The 12,749-nt window shown below is 39.8% G+C and overlaps 1 protein-coding gene across 3 annotated transcripts in view; it reads right to left on the bottom strand.

The window, feature by feature from the left end:
- The window catches only part of btbd8 (BTB domain containing 8), a 48,049-nt gene that overhangs the window by 34,031 nt on the left and 1,269 nt on the right, over positions 1–12,749 (bottom strand). For all 3 annotated transcript variants that reach the window (XM_039810386.1, XM_039810388.1, XM_039810389.1), the window contains 3 exons: positions 9,300–9,479; positions 6,774–6,895; positions 5,749–5,860 (listed from right to left, as the gene is read on the bottom strand). In XM_039810386.1, coding sequence (XP_039666320.1) covers positions 5,749–5,860; positions 6,774–6,895; positions 9,300–9,479 — 414 coding nt within the window. The remainder of the gene's footprint in view (positions 1–5,748; positions 5,861–6,773; positions 6,896–9,299; positions 9,480–12,749) is intronic.

Below are 12,749 nucleotides of genomic sequence, written 5' to 3'. Positions count from 1 at the left end.
ACACACACACACACACACACACCTAAAGGATTATTAGGAACACCTGTACGATTTCTCGTTAATGCAACCAATCAATAATCAACCAATCACATGGCAGCTGTTTCAATGCATTTAGGGGTGTCGTCCAGGTCTAGACAATCTCCTGAACTCCAACCTTAATGTCAGAATGGGAAAGAAAGGTGATCTAAGCAATTTTGAGCGTGGCATGGTTGTTGGTGCCAGATGGGCTGTATTTCAAAATCTGCACAGTTACTGGGATTTTCACACACAACCATTTCTAGGGTTTACAAAAAATGGTTTGAAAAAGAAAAAACATTCAGTATGCTGCAGTCCTGGGGGGCGAAAATGCCTTGTTGATGCTAGAGGTCAGAGGAGAATGGGCCGATTGACTCCAGCTGATAGAAGATCAACTCTGACTCAAATAACCACTCGTTACAACCGAGGTATGCAGTAAAGCATTTGTGAAGCCACAACACAAACAACCTTGAGGCGGATGGGCTACACCAGCAGAAGACCCCTCCGGGTACCACTCATCTCCACTAAAAATAAGAAAATGATGCTACAATATGCACAAGCTCACCAAAATTGGACAGCTGAAGACTGTAAAAATGTTGCCTGGTCTGATGAGTCTCGATTTCTGTTGAGACATTCTGATGGCAGAGTCAGAATTTGGCGTAAACAGAATGAGAACATGGATCCGTCATGCCTTGTTACCACTGGGCAGGCTGGTGGTGGTGGTGTACTGGTGTGGGGAATGTTTTCTTGGCACACTTAAGTTCCCTTAATACCAATTTGGCATCGTTTAAATACCACATCCTACCTAAGCATTGTTTCTGACCATGTCCATCCCTTTATGACCACCATGTACCCATCCTCTGATGGCTACTTCCAGCAGGATAATGCACCATTTCACAAAGCTTGAATCATTTTAAATTGGTTTCTTGAACGTGACAATGAGTTCACTGTACTAAAATGGCCCCCACAGTCACCAGATCTCAACCCAATAGAACATCTCTGGGATGTGGTGGAGGGATCTTCGTACCCTGGACGTGTATCCCACAAATCTCCATCAACTGCAAGATGCTACCCTATCCTAGCGACTTTGAGTCCATGAAAAGCGCTATATAAATTCAATTTATTATTATTATTATTATTATCCTATATGGGCCAACATTTCTAAAGAATGCTTCCAGCACCTTGTTGAATCAATGCCACGAAGAATTAAGACAGTTCTGAAGGTGAAATGTGGTCAAACACGGTTTTAGTAGGGTGTTCCTAATAATCCTTTAGGTGAGAGTGTATGTGTGTGTGTGTGTGTGTGTGTACGGAAGAGGATTAGGGCCACATGTGAAAAGATTTATTGGAGTTCTAACTTAAAAGTCAGACTTCTGACTTTTTTCTCAGAATTCTGACTTTAAACTCAGAACTCAAATACATTTTTCACATGTGGCCCTAAACCTCTTCCGTATGTGTGTGACTTGTTTTTCAAAGTCTTCATTAGGAACCAAGGGGCTTGAGGCCACAGAAAGTATGGTGAGATGCACTATTGTTACGTATTGTGTTGTGTATGTTACATAACATATTGTTAGTTTTGTTTTTCGTGGGATTTATTCACAATAGGAAAAGACCGAACAATGCCAGCCTTTTCTTTAAAAGGTGCTCTAAGCGATGTCACGCGTTTTTTAGGCTACAACATTTTTTGTCACATACAGCAAACATCTCCTCACTATCTGCCTGTCCCCTGAACACACTGTAAAAAAATGCGGTCTCTGTAGACAGCCCAGGCTCCACAAATGCCAACAAAAACAAACTGGTCAACCTGCACCACGAAACATAAACAGTCTTCCAGCGTTCCAGACAATAACCGACAAGAAGGATTTGGGGGTTGGGGGTTAGTGCGCGGAAGCACGGAAGGGAGGGAGAGGGGACGGGATGAGGAGGAGGAGGGAGGAGCCTCGTTTTGTTCATCGCTTAGAGCACCTTTAAATACATTTCAGTGTAATGTAAGTCTGTTGCAATAATTCTGTAGTAACAACTTTTTAATAAGAATTCCTTCCTGCCCTGCCTCACTCTGTGGGTTGGACCCTTCGCTTTTTGACCCCGACACTGTGTGACTTCATTAAGGGCGTTTCCTATTTGGAGTTTTTAATATGGATACAACTCTTTATAACACAGTACATGTCATTTTACATCATGATAGTGTGCTGTATGATATATTTTCCGGAAATTGAACTGAGAATCCATTTACAGATGAATAATTACATGATAAATCAGCCCTAGGAAATACTGACAAACTCACATAATGTGATCTTATCTTAAGATGAATAACTTAAATTATGTCAATATAGAAGAACATAATTTGGGGATTACTATCAGTTTAATGAAGAAACTATTTTAAAATAATTTGTAGTGCATAGGCACCTGGGGTTGCCCGACATATTTGCTCTAACTCTAGTCTGATCTGGAACACACATGCTCTGAAAATTCTGCAAACATTAAAAAAATACATCGATATATTATGATAACCAAATAAAACGATAATTAATTTTATGTCAATATATTGATATCATATGTATTTCATTGCCATGCTCTACTCCCTATGATGTGTAGCCAATATATTCCTTGATTAGTTAATTTTACTAAGAAAAGTTGGGAGCGGCAACCTTAGTGAGAGGTAAGATTTTTTCTACAAACCCAAATTAGGGTTTTATTTTTATTATAAATGCTTTTCCTTTGGAGCAAGAAGAACATTTTGTTCAGTCCACATTTATATCCGTCCTGGATTAAGGTGATTACCTGTACATTCATCTATAAAATGACTGTGTCAACCATTCATGTCTACATTACATTTTGAATGTTGGATTACAAACTCATCACTGTAATTTTCACATTGGATAGACATCATTGAAAATATGAAGGAAGAATCATAATGTACTTTTCTATCTTTAAAACACAACTTCCTGTCTACCGCTGTAGATCAGATTATATTCAGAGTCTGTTCTGAACTTGGCAAGACTGCATTATCCGTATAATGCATCCAGGGTTGGGAATAATTGTTGGCAATAACAGTCGACCTGTTCATGAGTAGGTGCACGTTTGTGAGATTTGATCGCTAGTAGAGATGCACCGATTACAATTTTCTAGGCCGATTCCGATTTCCGATTTTCTTTGAGTTAGGCCAGCCGATACCGATTTTAGCTGATTCAGATTTAATTTTTTCTAACCACTTTACAGCACACGCAAATATTTATTTTGTATCTTTTCTTAAATAGAACATTTTGCACAGAACATAGAACATCTTTTTAACAGATAATGGATCACTATAAAATATAACTATATAAATTACTCCTGGTGAGGGAAATTCACACACATCTAAAGTGCAATGTTAGAACCATTTCCTTCTTTTCACATCCAATATCCAACCCAAAAAATTTGATTTGGGTTTTTGGCGTCGTCCCTCCACGCCCTACTTTTTCCTTGCAGGTGTTGCATATTGCAAACTTGTTATCTTCTATACACATGCTGAAGAATTTCCAAACAGCTGATATGTTGCAGGTTAATTCACGAGGTTCCCTACATGTGCGAGAATAGCGCGGAGACGTGCTTCACGCCGCGAACGGGTACGCGCGACACACAACGGAAAAGTCGAGATAAAGAAGAAAAAAAAAAAAAGAGATTGTGCTGTCGCGTCCGTGTGTGCATGCGTCCTTGAGAACTGTAACTCGTATAACTTATGTTGTCAGTTAATTGTAGCATTGACCGGCATGAAATCGGCATATGTCAGACTGACCTGCTGGCCACCGGTCATGGCCAAGCACGTGAAAACCGGCCAATTCCAGTCACCGGCCGGTCTATTGGTGTCTCTAATCGCTAGCATAATCAACGCCCCTAAACTGTATACAGGCTGCCTGTTCTGCTCGGTTTGTGGGTACCATTCACAAAAATGTCACCCAATAGTTATTTGGAAACACTACCTTAACGCCAGGCATTCAAACCCCACATTTAAAATATGTTTTGTGGCGATGATGACTGTTTGAAAAAGACAAGCTCTCTACTTTATGCCTCTTAGGTCCTATGTTACTGTGCTACATATATAATAAATGTTGTTTTGTGTGTGACTTTTATGTGTTGAGTGATTTGATGCCATTTTGTCCATGTCTCTCCTGTAAAAGGGATAATGTATCTCAAGAGCCTAAATATATAATAATAGTTAGTAATAGTAAAGTTAAAGTGTGGGCGTCAGGCTGAAGAAGTCCTGGTTCAGCCTCTGGGTGGGAACTGCAGCAGCTACTGTAACAATGTGCCGTTCTACAAATCACTGCTTCAGAGCAACCAAAAAAATAGTCCAGCTTCCTCTCTCGAGCTCTCGCTGGCTGGTTGCTCCCCTGAGCATGAGCTGGGAGAAACCTGTCTCCATGGTTACCAGCTTCTACTACTACCTCAGCAACACTGAATGAGCACCCACTGACTGCTCCACACTGGCATGAGTCAACAGCAGATGTGCGACCTCTGTAGTGTTTTACATCTGGCAAATGTGGTTGGGTGGAGGGGTTTTTGGGGTCCCCCAGAAAAGTAGGTCATTGTAGATTAGGGGTCGCCATCTTTAATAATAGCCACTGTCACTGTTTATTTTTTTTAGACTTGAGGATCTCTTAATGCTCGCATGCAATTGCAATTTCTTTGAACCCGAGAGGCCCCAGTACCAGGTGGAACCCACTGAGTAGTTAAGAAAAATCGCTTTATTATGTCTATTTATAGAAAATATGAATGCTACTGTACTCTTTTGAAAACATTAGATCTTCATCTTTCAGAATTAATAAACCAATTGTATGTTCTTAAAACGATGTTTTATTATGAAGTATTTTAACACTAAAGTCGTAAAAATGTTAACCTCATAAAAATAAGAAGTTGTGTCAAAACATGACATGAAATCGCTGGTATCGCTAAAAACTAGAACGCTCTGAGCTTTAAAATGACACCCTGAACGCACCTGAACAGAAACAGTAGTGATTGCTATTTCCTTGGGAAACGAGCATAAAGACTTTTTAACAAAAACAAAAAGGCTATAAGCAACAGGCAAACAATATATGAACAATTACATTTTTACATTTACAATGACAGCTACGTTAGAGGCGGTAAGAGGCCGCGTCACACCCGTGTGTATGAGCGTGCTGAATCTGCTGGGTGCAAGGTAGCAGTGAAAAAGTGGAATAGAGTTTCAGTGATTTGGGCATTCTCTCAATAAGCAAGCAGAATGGATTTGATAATGAAGCACTGACACAATCTGTAACTATGTAGGAGGAGCAATTTAAAGTACAGCCCCAGGAAATGTTTAAAAAAAAAAAAAAGTCAAGAAATGGCACATTAAATTCAATATGGCGGACTTCCTGTAGGGTTTAGGGGGATGGCTCCAAGAGGCTGTTTTGCAAGTGTAGAGATAATGCATATGCCTTCTGAACTTTTACATTTCGGTGAAACACACCGTGAGAGCTACGTGGTTGAAATTTTGTATAGGGCGCTATCGAGCCAATTCGCTACACCCAAGACCTCTATTGTATATACATTTTCACCACTAATGATGTGTGCAAAGTTTAAAAACTTTCTGAGCCCCCTTTAGCTCCTCAAAACTGTGATTCATTTTGCTTCAGAAAAAGAATGAGGAGCAATTTCTATAGGGCCTCCAGTGCATGACGTTGTCGGTGCTCAGGCCCCAATAAGGGACCTAGAGGCCCCCATAAATAGCTGTACCTGTGGCAGGAGAAGACCTGCTCCGCTACTTGTATGGTGATATCACACTGCTCTCCCCTCTGGTACAGATCCAGCAAGTCAGCTCCAAGGCCCGATGCTGACTCAATAACATCTGGAGTGAAGTTGAAATGGATAATAAAGAGTGAAGAAGAGAAAGACTTGTGAGACACATATTGTGAGATGCATAACATGGGTGGGTGTGTGTGTGTTTGTGTAAAAGCAGAGTTAGCTATCATTTAACCACTTAAAAAGGGGATGTTCTAAACATTCAGAACATTATTATAGCAGCAAAAATGTGCAATGTAAAGTGGAGTAAGCAGATAATGGAGACACACTCCCTCTGTGTGTGTGTTAATCCCAGCTTCTCTTCTTTGTTTTGATAGCCCGTCCAGCTGTGCACGCATGGGGCAATAAAGACATGTAGGTATTTCCCATTTTGGGGAACGGTCTGCGAGAGCCGCGTGGAAGCAACCCCAGCCCACTGTGTTTTTTTCAGTGTTTCGAGTACAGCCCCTTTAAAGAGATATTTTGCTGATTTATATCCAGCTCTGCATCTCTGTGGCAGTTTGGTCAATGTGTGTAGATGAACGATGTGTGGCTTCCCTCCGTGGCCACAGTGCACCCAGCTGAGCAGAGCAGCGGAGGTCTGCCTGACATGAAACACATTGTTTTGTTTCAAAGACCACTGCTGCTCCGAGGTCCGTGCTCTGGCACCATGGAGGGAAGCCAAACACTGTTCATCTAAACACAATGCCCACACAATTATGACACAGAGCTGGATTCAAATCGGCAAAGTATCCCTTTAGCTAAAAATACTGCAAATAGCAAAAACAAGTTTTTAAAGTATCCACAGCATGGCTAAGCTGCAATTAGCAGTAACAACAACATGGATCTAAATGAGATTAGCACCTAAACGGATTATGGCTGAGATAACATGATGTGAAGTACGGGGGAGGGAGGGGGCAGCTGAACGGCCATATAACATAGAATAAACCTCCAATGGAAAAGCTTGTTCCTCTGTTTACCTGAGTCAGTGGAACTATGGTCTGCCGGATTGGGAACAAGCAGTGTACTTTCTGGCACTGAGCCCTCCACGTCTGGGATTATTTCAGACGAGCGCATGCTCTGGTCTGCTGTGTACAGTCGCCTGCAGGGGGGAAAATCTAAAGGTTAATTAAAACTAGGCCTTTCACACTTATTTAAATTACAATCTCATTTCATGTAATGTGACTTCAGTGACACAGAAGGTAAGCCACAAACCTTAACTGTGCAGCATTTTCTGTTTTTCCTCAGTGAAGCAATTTATAAAGTGGCTGGCAATCTCATAAAGTTCATTTACAACCTGTTATAGTACATTTGCCCTGAGTACTTCTGCTGTAGCATCCTGGCTTGTTCTGCAAGGGATCTTTGTTGCATGTCCCCATCTCTCTCTCTCCTCTACTATCACTATCTAATAAAAAAAACATTCAACGCTAGTGCAGTGAGAACTTTGGCATATTTTCTTATATAGAAAGTTTTCGTAGAAAAACACGTTTGTATTCCTCAAACCAAGGAAAAGAGCATTGTTTTGATAGTGGTGCCAAATTGGACTGGTATCATTACTGGCAGCTTTATTGTATTTCCAAGGATATCCAACCCTAGCCTGGACTCAACCTTACTATGTGCAAAACTTCCCCAGCGGGCTCTCTCAGTATAAGAAAGCAGTGGGTCTAAACCTGGGTCCTCTGGAATCAATGTGCACTAGGGGTGCATGATATATCGACTCAATATCATGATGCGCAATATTATATAAAAAATGTAAGTATGCAATATTTTGTTTATTTTGTGGAGCGATGCGTCCAGTCCGTTGGCTGTGTGGCTTTGTTGTGTTTGATTTAGAACCCGCTTGAAACCTTGTAATGATCATGTTTCATTGGCCAGTTACCGTGCCACTTGCACATGTCAGTGCACGTCAGCGCACAGGTCCACTACATGAAAAACCCTATGGAGCGTACCACGTGACGTGTGTGCATATTTCAACAGAGTGACAGTGTAAGTGACGAAATGGACAGAGACAAAAAAAACGAACGAATCAGAGAAGGGAAAGAAAAGAAAGGACCTAAAGAGAGAGCTAAGGGAGTGAAGTGGAGCAAAAGAAAGAAAACAAAAGTAAGAAAATGAGTGTTGCTCAGGGAGAAGACGAAATAACAGAGATTGAAGTCATTCTAATCTCTTCAAGAGGAAACTTTAGTGGCCAAAAGTAATCCCATCCTGCATCTATTTCTCACCAGTAGCTATCCCACAACTTTATAAACAGTGTTTATATGAGGCAGAGTTTGGAGTCGGAAATACTGAATATTTTTCATCCACGACCGACCTGTGGTCCAGCCGCACTATGGAGCCCTACACAAGTCTCAGTGTGCACTATGTTGTTGTGAATCTATTTTGATGCATTTTAACATAACTTTTGTAATTTTACATATGCTTAAAAATATCGAAATTAATATCGATATGGCAATATTCATAATCAATATCGCAATATCACTTTTTGTCAATATCGTGCAACCCTAATGTGCACCTCATTGGAGCTGTAATAAAAGATTGTCATTATCAATTAATCTGTTGATTTTCTTCAGAATTGATCAATCGTTTTGTCATTAACATATAAGATTTTTCCCAGAGTATAAGTGGATTCAGATTCTGAGCTTGTTTTGTTCAACCAACAGTCCAAAAACTCAAGGCAGTATTGAAGCAGAGGCAGTCTACCACCAACAATGTTACTTTTGTTCCATGGTATCATGTTTCAATGTGCTGCAGTTCTACATCAGTGTAGCTATTATATTGCTTAGAAAAAAAAATAACCTAAGCCTAACCTATCTTAAACAGTCATGCTCTTTGCTAACAGATTCAACAGGAATTCATTTTTATTAGGATACCTGTGAATGCCAAACTATCTTACCTAGATACTTGACCTCAGCAATGTTGCAGTTGCCGTGTGTAAAAAAAGCTTTAAAAGAAACTGACTCCATGGTAGTGTAACCAATCAAGGGTGACTCTTTCTTCTAGTCCTAATCACAAACTGCTAATGAGACACAAATCAGTGGATAAAGAATTGTGCACTCTAAGAGACCACACTGCAAAGCCTTGATGACAACTGCTACTCTAGAAACTTAGATGATTATAAACACGCATACACTTTGGGATTTGTGTGTCTCAACACAATGTGAAAATGTGCAATTTATTATTAAAATAGCTGCAACAGTATTTGAAAAGCTCCTTGAAACAAACAAAGAGATCAAAGATGGTGTGCTTGGCGCCCTCTGTCAGAGAGTCTGTGAAACTGTAACACTAAAAGAGAAGGATAAATGATTTCTCTTAACATCTCCTACTAGCAGATGTAGAGTTTGGCTTCATGTGAAACTATTGAGTCGTATTAAGAAATGTTCATACAGCTTTCTTCTACAGGGGCAAATAGAAATTGTCTAAATCCTCAAAGTAGAAAAAGTAACAGCAAATATAAGCAGCAGTAATCAGCAAAAAAAAAAAAGCAATTACTTGAACCCACTGCCTACCTGAGGAAATCTTTCAACCCGGACAGCTCATAGTCAGACAGATGAACGATGGTAGGATCTTTATGTGTCTCTCCCTGAAGGACATGAGGAGCTCTGGCCAACAGTACGGCTCTGTGTGCTTGAAGCGAGCCTGACCCAGCATAAAGAGAAACATCTGCCTCCAGCTCCTCCTGCAGCAACCTGGGTAAATGCAATACAACATTTTATTTAGCTGCAATTAGGGCTGGGCAATATATTGATGTTCTATTGATATTGTGATATGAGACTAGAAATCGTCTTAGATTTTGGATATCTTAATATCGTAATGTGGCATAAGTGGTGTCTTTTCCTGGTTTTAAAAGGCAGAATTACAGTAAAGTGATGTCATTTTTTTAAAAGCATAACTCTCACCAAAATGCAACCTAGGGTCTTTTTGTGAATGTACCTGAGTCAAACCTTCATTTAAAAGCATATTTAGGACGGAATCACCACTTTTAAGATTTATCGTATTTTCGTTTTTCGGTCAAATGGCCTTTTGAATGGGAGTGCTAGGGGCACTTTTATGCTAGCCTCAAAATAGCTATTTTTAAAACACTAAGAAGGCTCGACACAAAATGAAACTTTGCTCGAAGTGTCACCAGGGGCTCTACACCTTAACGAAAGCGTTGAGAACATTGTTTGTGTACCCAGAGTTTACTAGAAAGAAAGGTTTTGAACAACTCACCGTAGCTCTTGTTGTTTCCGGCCGCTGCCATTTTATCAGTCAAAAACAATCGATTTCCGAATGCAACGTAACAGGGAGGAGAGTAAAGATGGAAAGTTCCTAAAGCTTAGTTCCATATAAATGCAAGGATTATTTATTGTTTTGTCGTTATTGAAAAACAATATTGTGCTTGTAGTTGAAAAAGGAGCGTCATATGGAGTCGGTTCATTCACATATCGACTCGTTTTGACTGCCGAGGTGGTAGCGGCCTGAAACAACAAGAGCTACGGTGAGTTGTTCAAAACCTTTCTTTCTAGTAAACTCTGGGTACACAAACAATGTTGTCAATGCTTTCGTTAAGGTGTAGAGCCCCTGGTGATACTCCGAGCAAAGTTTCATGTTGTGTCGAGCCTTCTTAGTGTTTTAAAAATAGCTATTTTGAGGCTAGCATAAAATTGCCCCTAGCACTCTCATTCAAAAGGCCATTTGACCGAAAAACGAGAATATGGTGAATCTTAAAAGTGGCGCTTCCGTCCTAAATATGCTTTTAAACGAAAGTTTGACTCCGGTACATTCTGAAAAAGACCCTAGGTTGCATTTTGGCGAGAGTTACGCTTTAACGTACCAGACTGTTCTAGCTGTTCTATTATTTGCCTTTACGCATTTAATCATATCAACATCACTGGTGATTATTTATCTAAAATCTGATTGTGAAAATAAAAATATTTTGTGAAAGCACCAATAGTCAACCCTACACTATCGCCGCAATATCGCCATCGTGGTATTTGTTCAAAACTATTGATATTTGATTTTCTCCATATCCGAGCCCTGGTGGCAATCCCCCGAAATTCCCCTTTACTGATTAAAATAAAACACAATGTACACACATGCCATGAGTGTGTGAATGGATTACCATTGACTAGAAACAAAAAAGAAACTAAACTATTAAACTAAAAAAAACAATACATTACTATGATAGAAGCCAAGTTGGCAAAATGTTCATATTAAAACATACATTTAAAAGCCAACATTGAAAATAGACAATAAACCCAACAAAGGCCCTTTTAACCAACCTCTAAAATCTATGAGGTTCAAAGATGAATCTGATCCTATTTTTCCACTTCAGACTAACACAAGCACAGCCCTGAGGCAGTGCAGTGCTTCTTCGCGAGCCTTATCTCTTGTCCCGCCTCACTAACTGATCTGGGTGACCCAAGAATCAGTCAGCTAAAGGCCAATAGTGCGGTATATGTTCTAATGCTGGTATGTCCATTACTGTAACCCTCTGATGAAAAGTGCCCACATTGATGAACCACTAGTGCAACAAGGAGACTCACATCCCTATCAACTAAAACCCAATGAACTGCACAGAGCCACATGACCTTGTTTCTTGTGAGCTTCCAGTCATTGGTGAAGTTTACTGTAACTTTGCTCTATACGTTTTATAGCCTATGTTTTAAGAATGTTTATTTGTTATTGTTTATGTTATTTAAGAAAATATCCTGACTTTGTGCCCTTACTATCGCTCATGCTCTCAAAACACTGGTCCCTAAAATTCTCATAATGCAATTAAATCATGAGACGAAACCCTCCTGGCCTCCTAAATACCCAAGTTTTTTTAAAGCTGTCACACCATCAGGTTCTAATACAGGTTTTCTTTAACAAAATGTTATGTCTCAAGTAGAGCTGAACAATTCTGAAATAATATCTAATTGTGAATATTTTGTATGACTGATTTGACTAAAAAACATATTAAAATGATTATGGTGTGATCTTTGCAAGATTCTGTACCAAACAAATATGTTTGCTTAAGTCTGTAGAATATGATGTGTAGGCCAGGACATCTCTGCAGTAGGGGTAGGGAATCACCAGAGGCCTCACGATACGATATCATCACAATACTTATGTCACGATACGATATTATTGCGATTTTAAACATATTGCAATATTCTGCGATATATTGCAATGTATTACCTTTTTTCCAACTTCAAATTTTTCCCAATTTCAAATGATGTCCCCAAAGGAAAATGTTGTCAACATCTGTTTTATCGGAAAATATAAATTTCTGTTTGTTCATCTCACTTCAAATTTATTGCTGCAAAATGAGATTGTCAAGCAGACAGACTGACCAACACATATATCATAAAAGATCGATACTTGGCGTCTGCGTATCGATACAGTATTGCCACGAAAAATATCGCGATACTATACTGTATTGATTTTTTTCCCCCACCCCTACTCTGCAGCACAACAATATTTAATTTAAATGGTATTTTGGCACACATTTCACCTTTAACAACTATTCCTTGCGGCCATACATTTTCGATTATTGTTCAGCCCTAGTCTTAAGTAAAGGTTGAGATAACCCTGATGACATCAGGATTATTTTCCTAACTCTGAAAAGCTCCTCTAGAGTCACAGAAGATATATAACGTTTTTACAAGCTGAGTACTACTCTTTGTGACAAGTTAACTAAAATTAATAAGTAAAATTGGTGGAGTGTGGGGCGGCCTCTGGCTCATCCAGTGGGAGCGTTCGCCCCATGTTGGCTGAGTCCTGCAGCGGCCCGGGTTCGAGTCCGACCTGCGGCCCTTTGCTGGGTGTCATCCCCCATCTCTCTCCCCCTTTCATGTCTATCCACTGTCACTATAATAAAAGGGAAAAGCCCCAAAAAAATTATCTTAAAAAAAAATTGGTGGAGTGTCCCTTTGAAAGGTTCAAAGTATTCATTGAGTTAAGATTCAAACAATTGTGAAACCTGTTTTATA

Source organism: Perca fluviatilis, chromosome 9, assembly GCF_010015445.1.
Source record: "Perca fluviatilis chromosome 9, GENO_Pfluv_1.0, whole genome shotgun sequence".
In the NCBI taxonomy this organism is placed as follows: domain Eukaryota; kingdom Metazoa; phylum Chordata; class Actinopteri; order Perciformes; family Percidae; genus Perca; species Perca fluviatilis.
The sequence above is the reverse complement of the archived record's forward strand: the minus strand, read 5'-3'. Positions and strand labels throughout refer to the sequence as shown.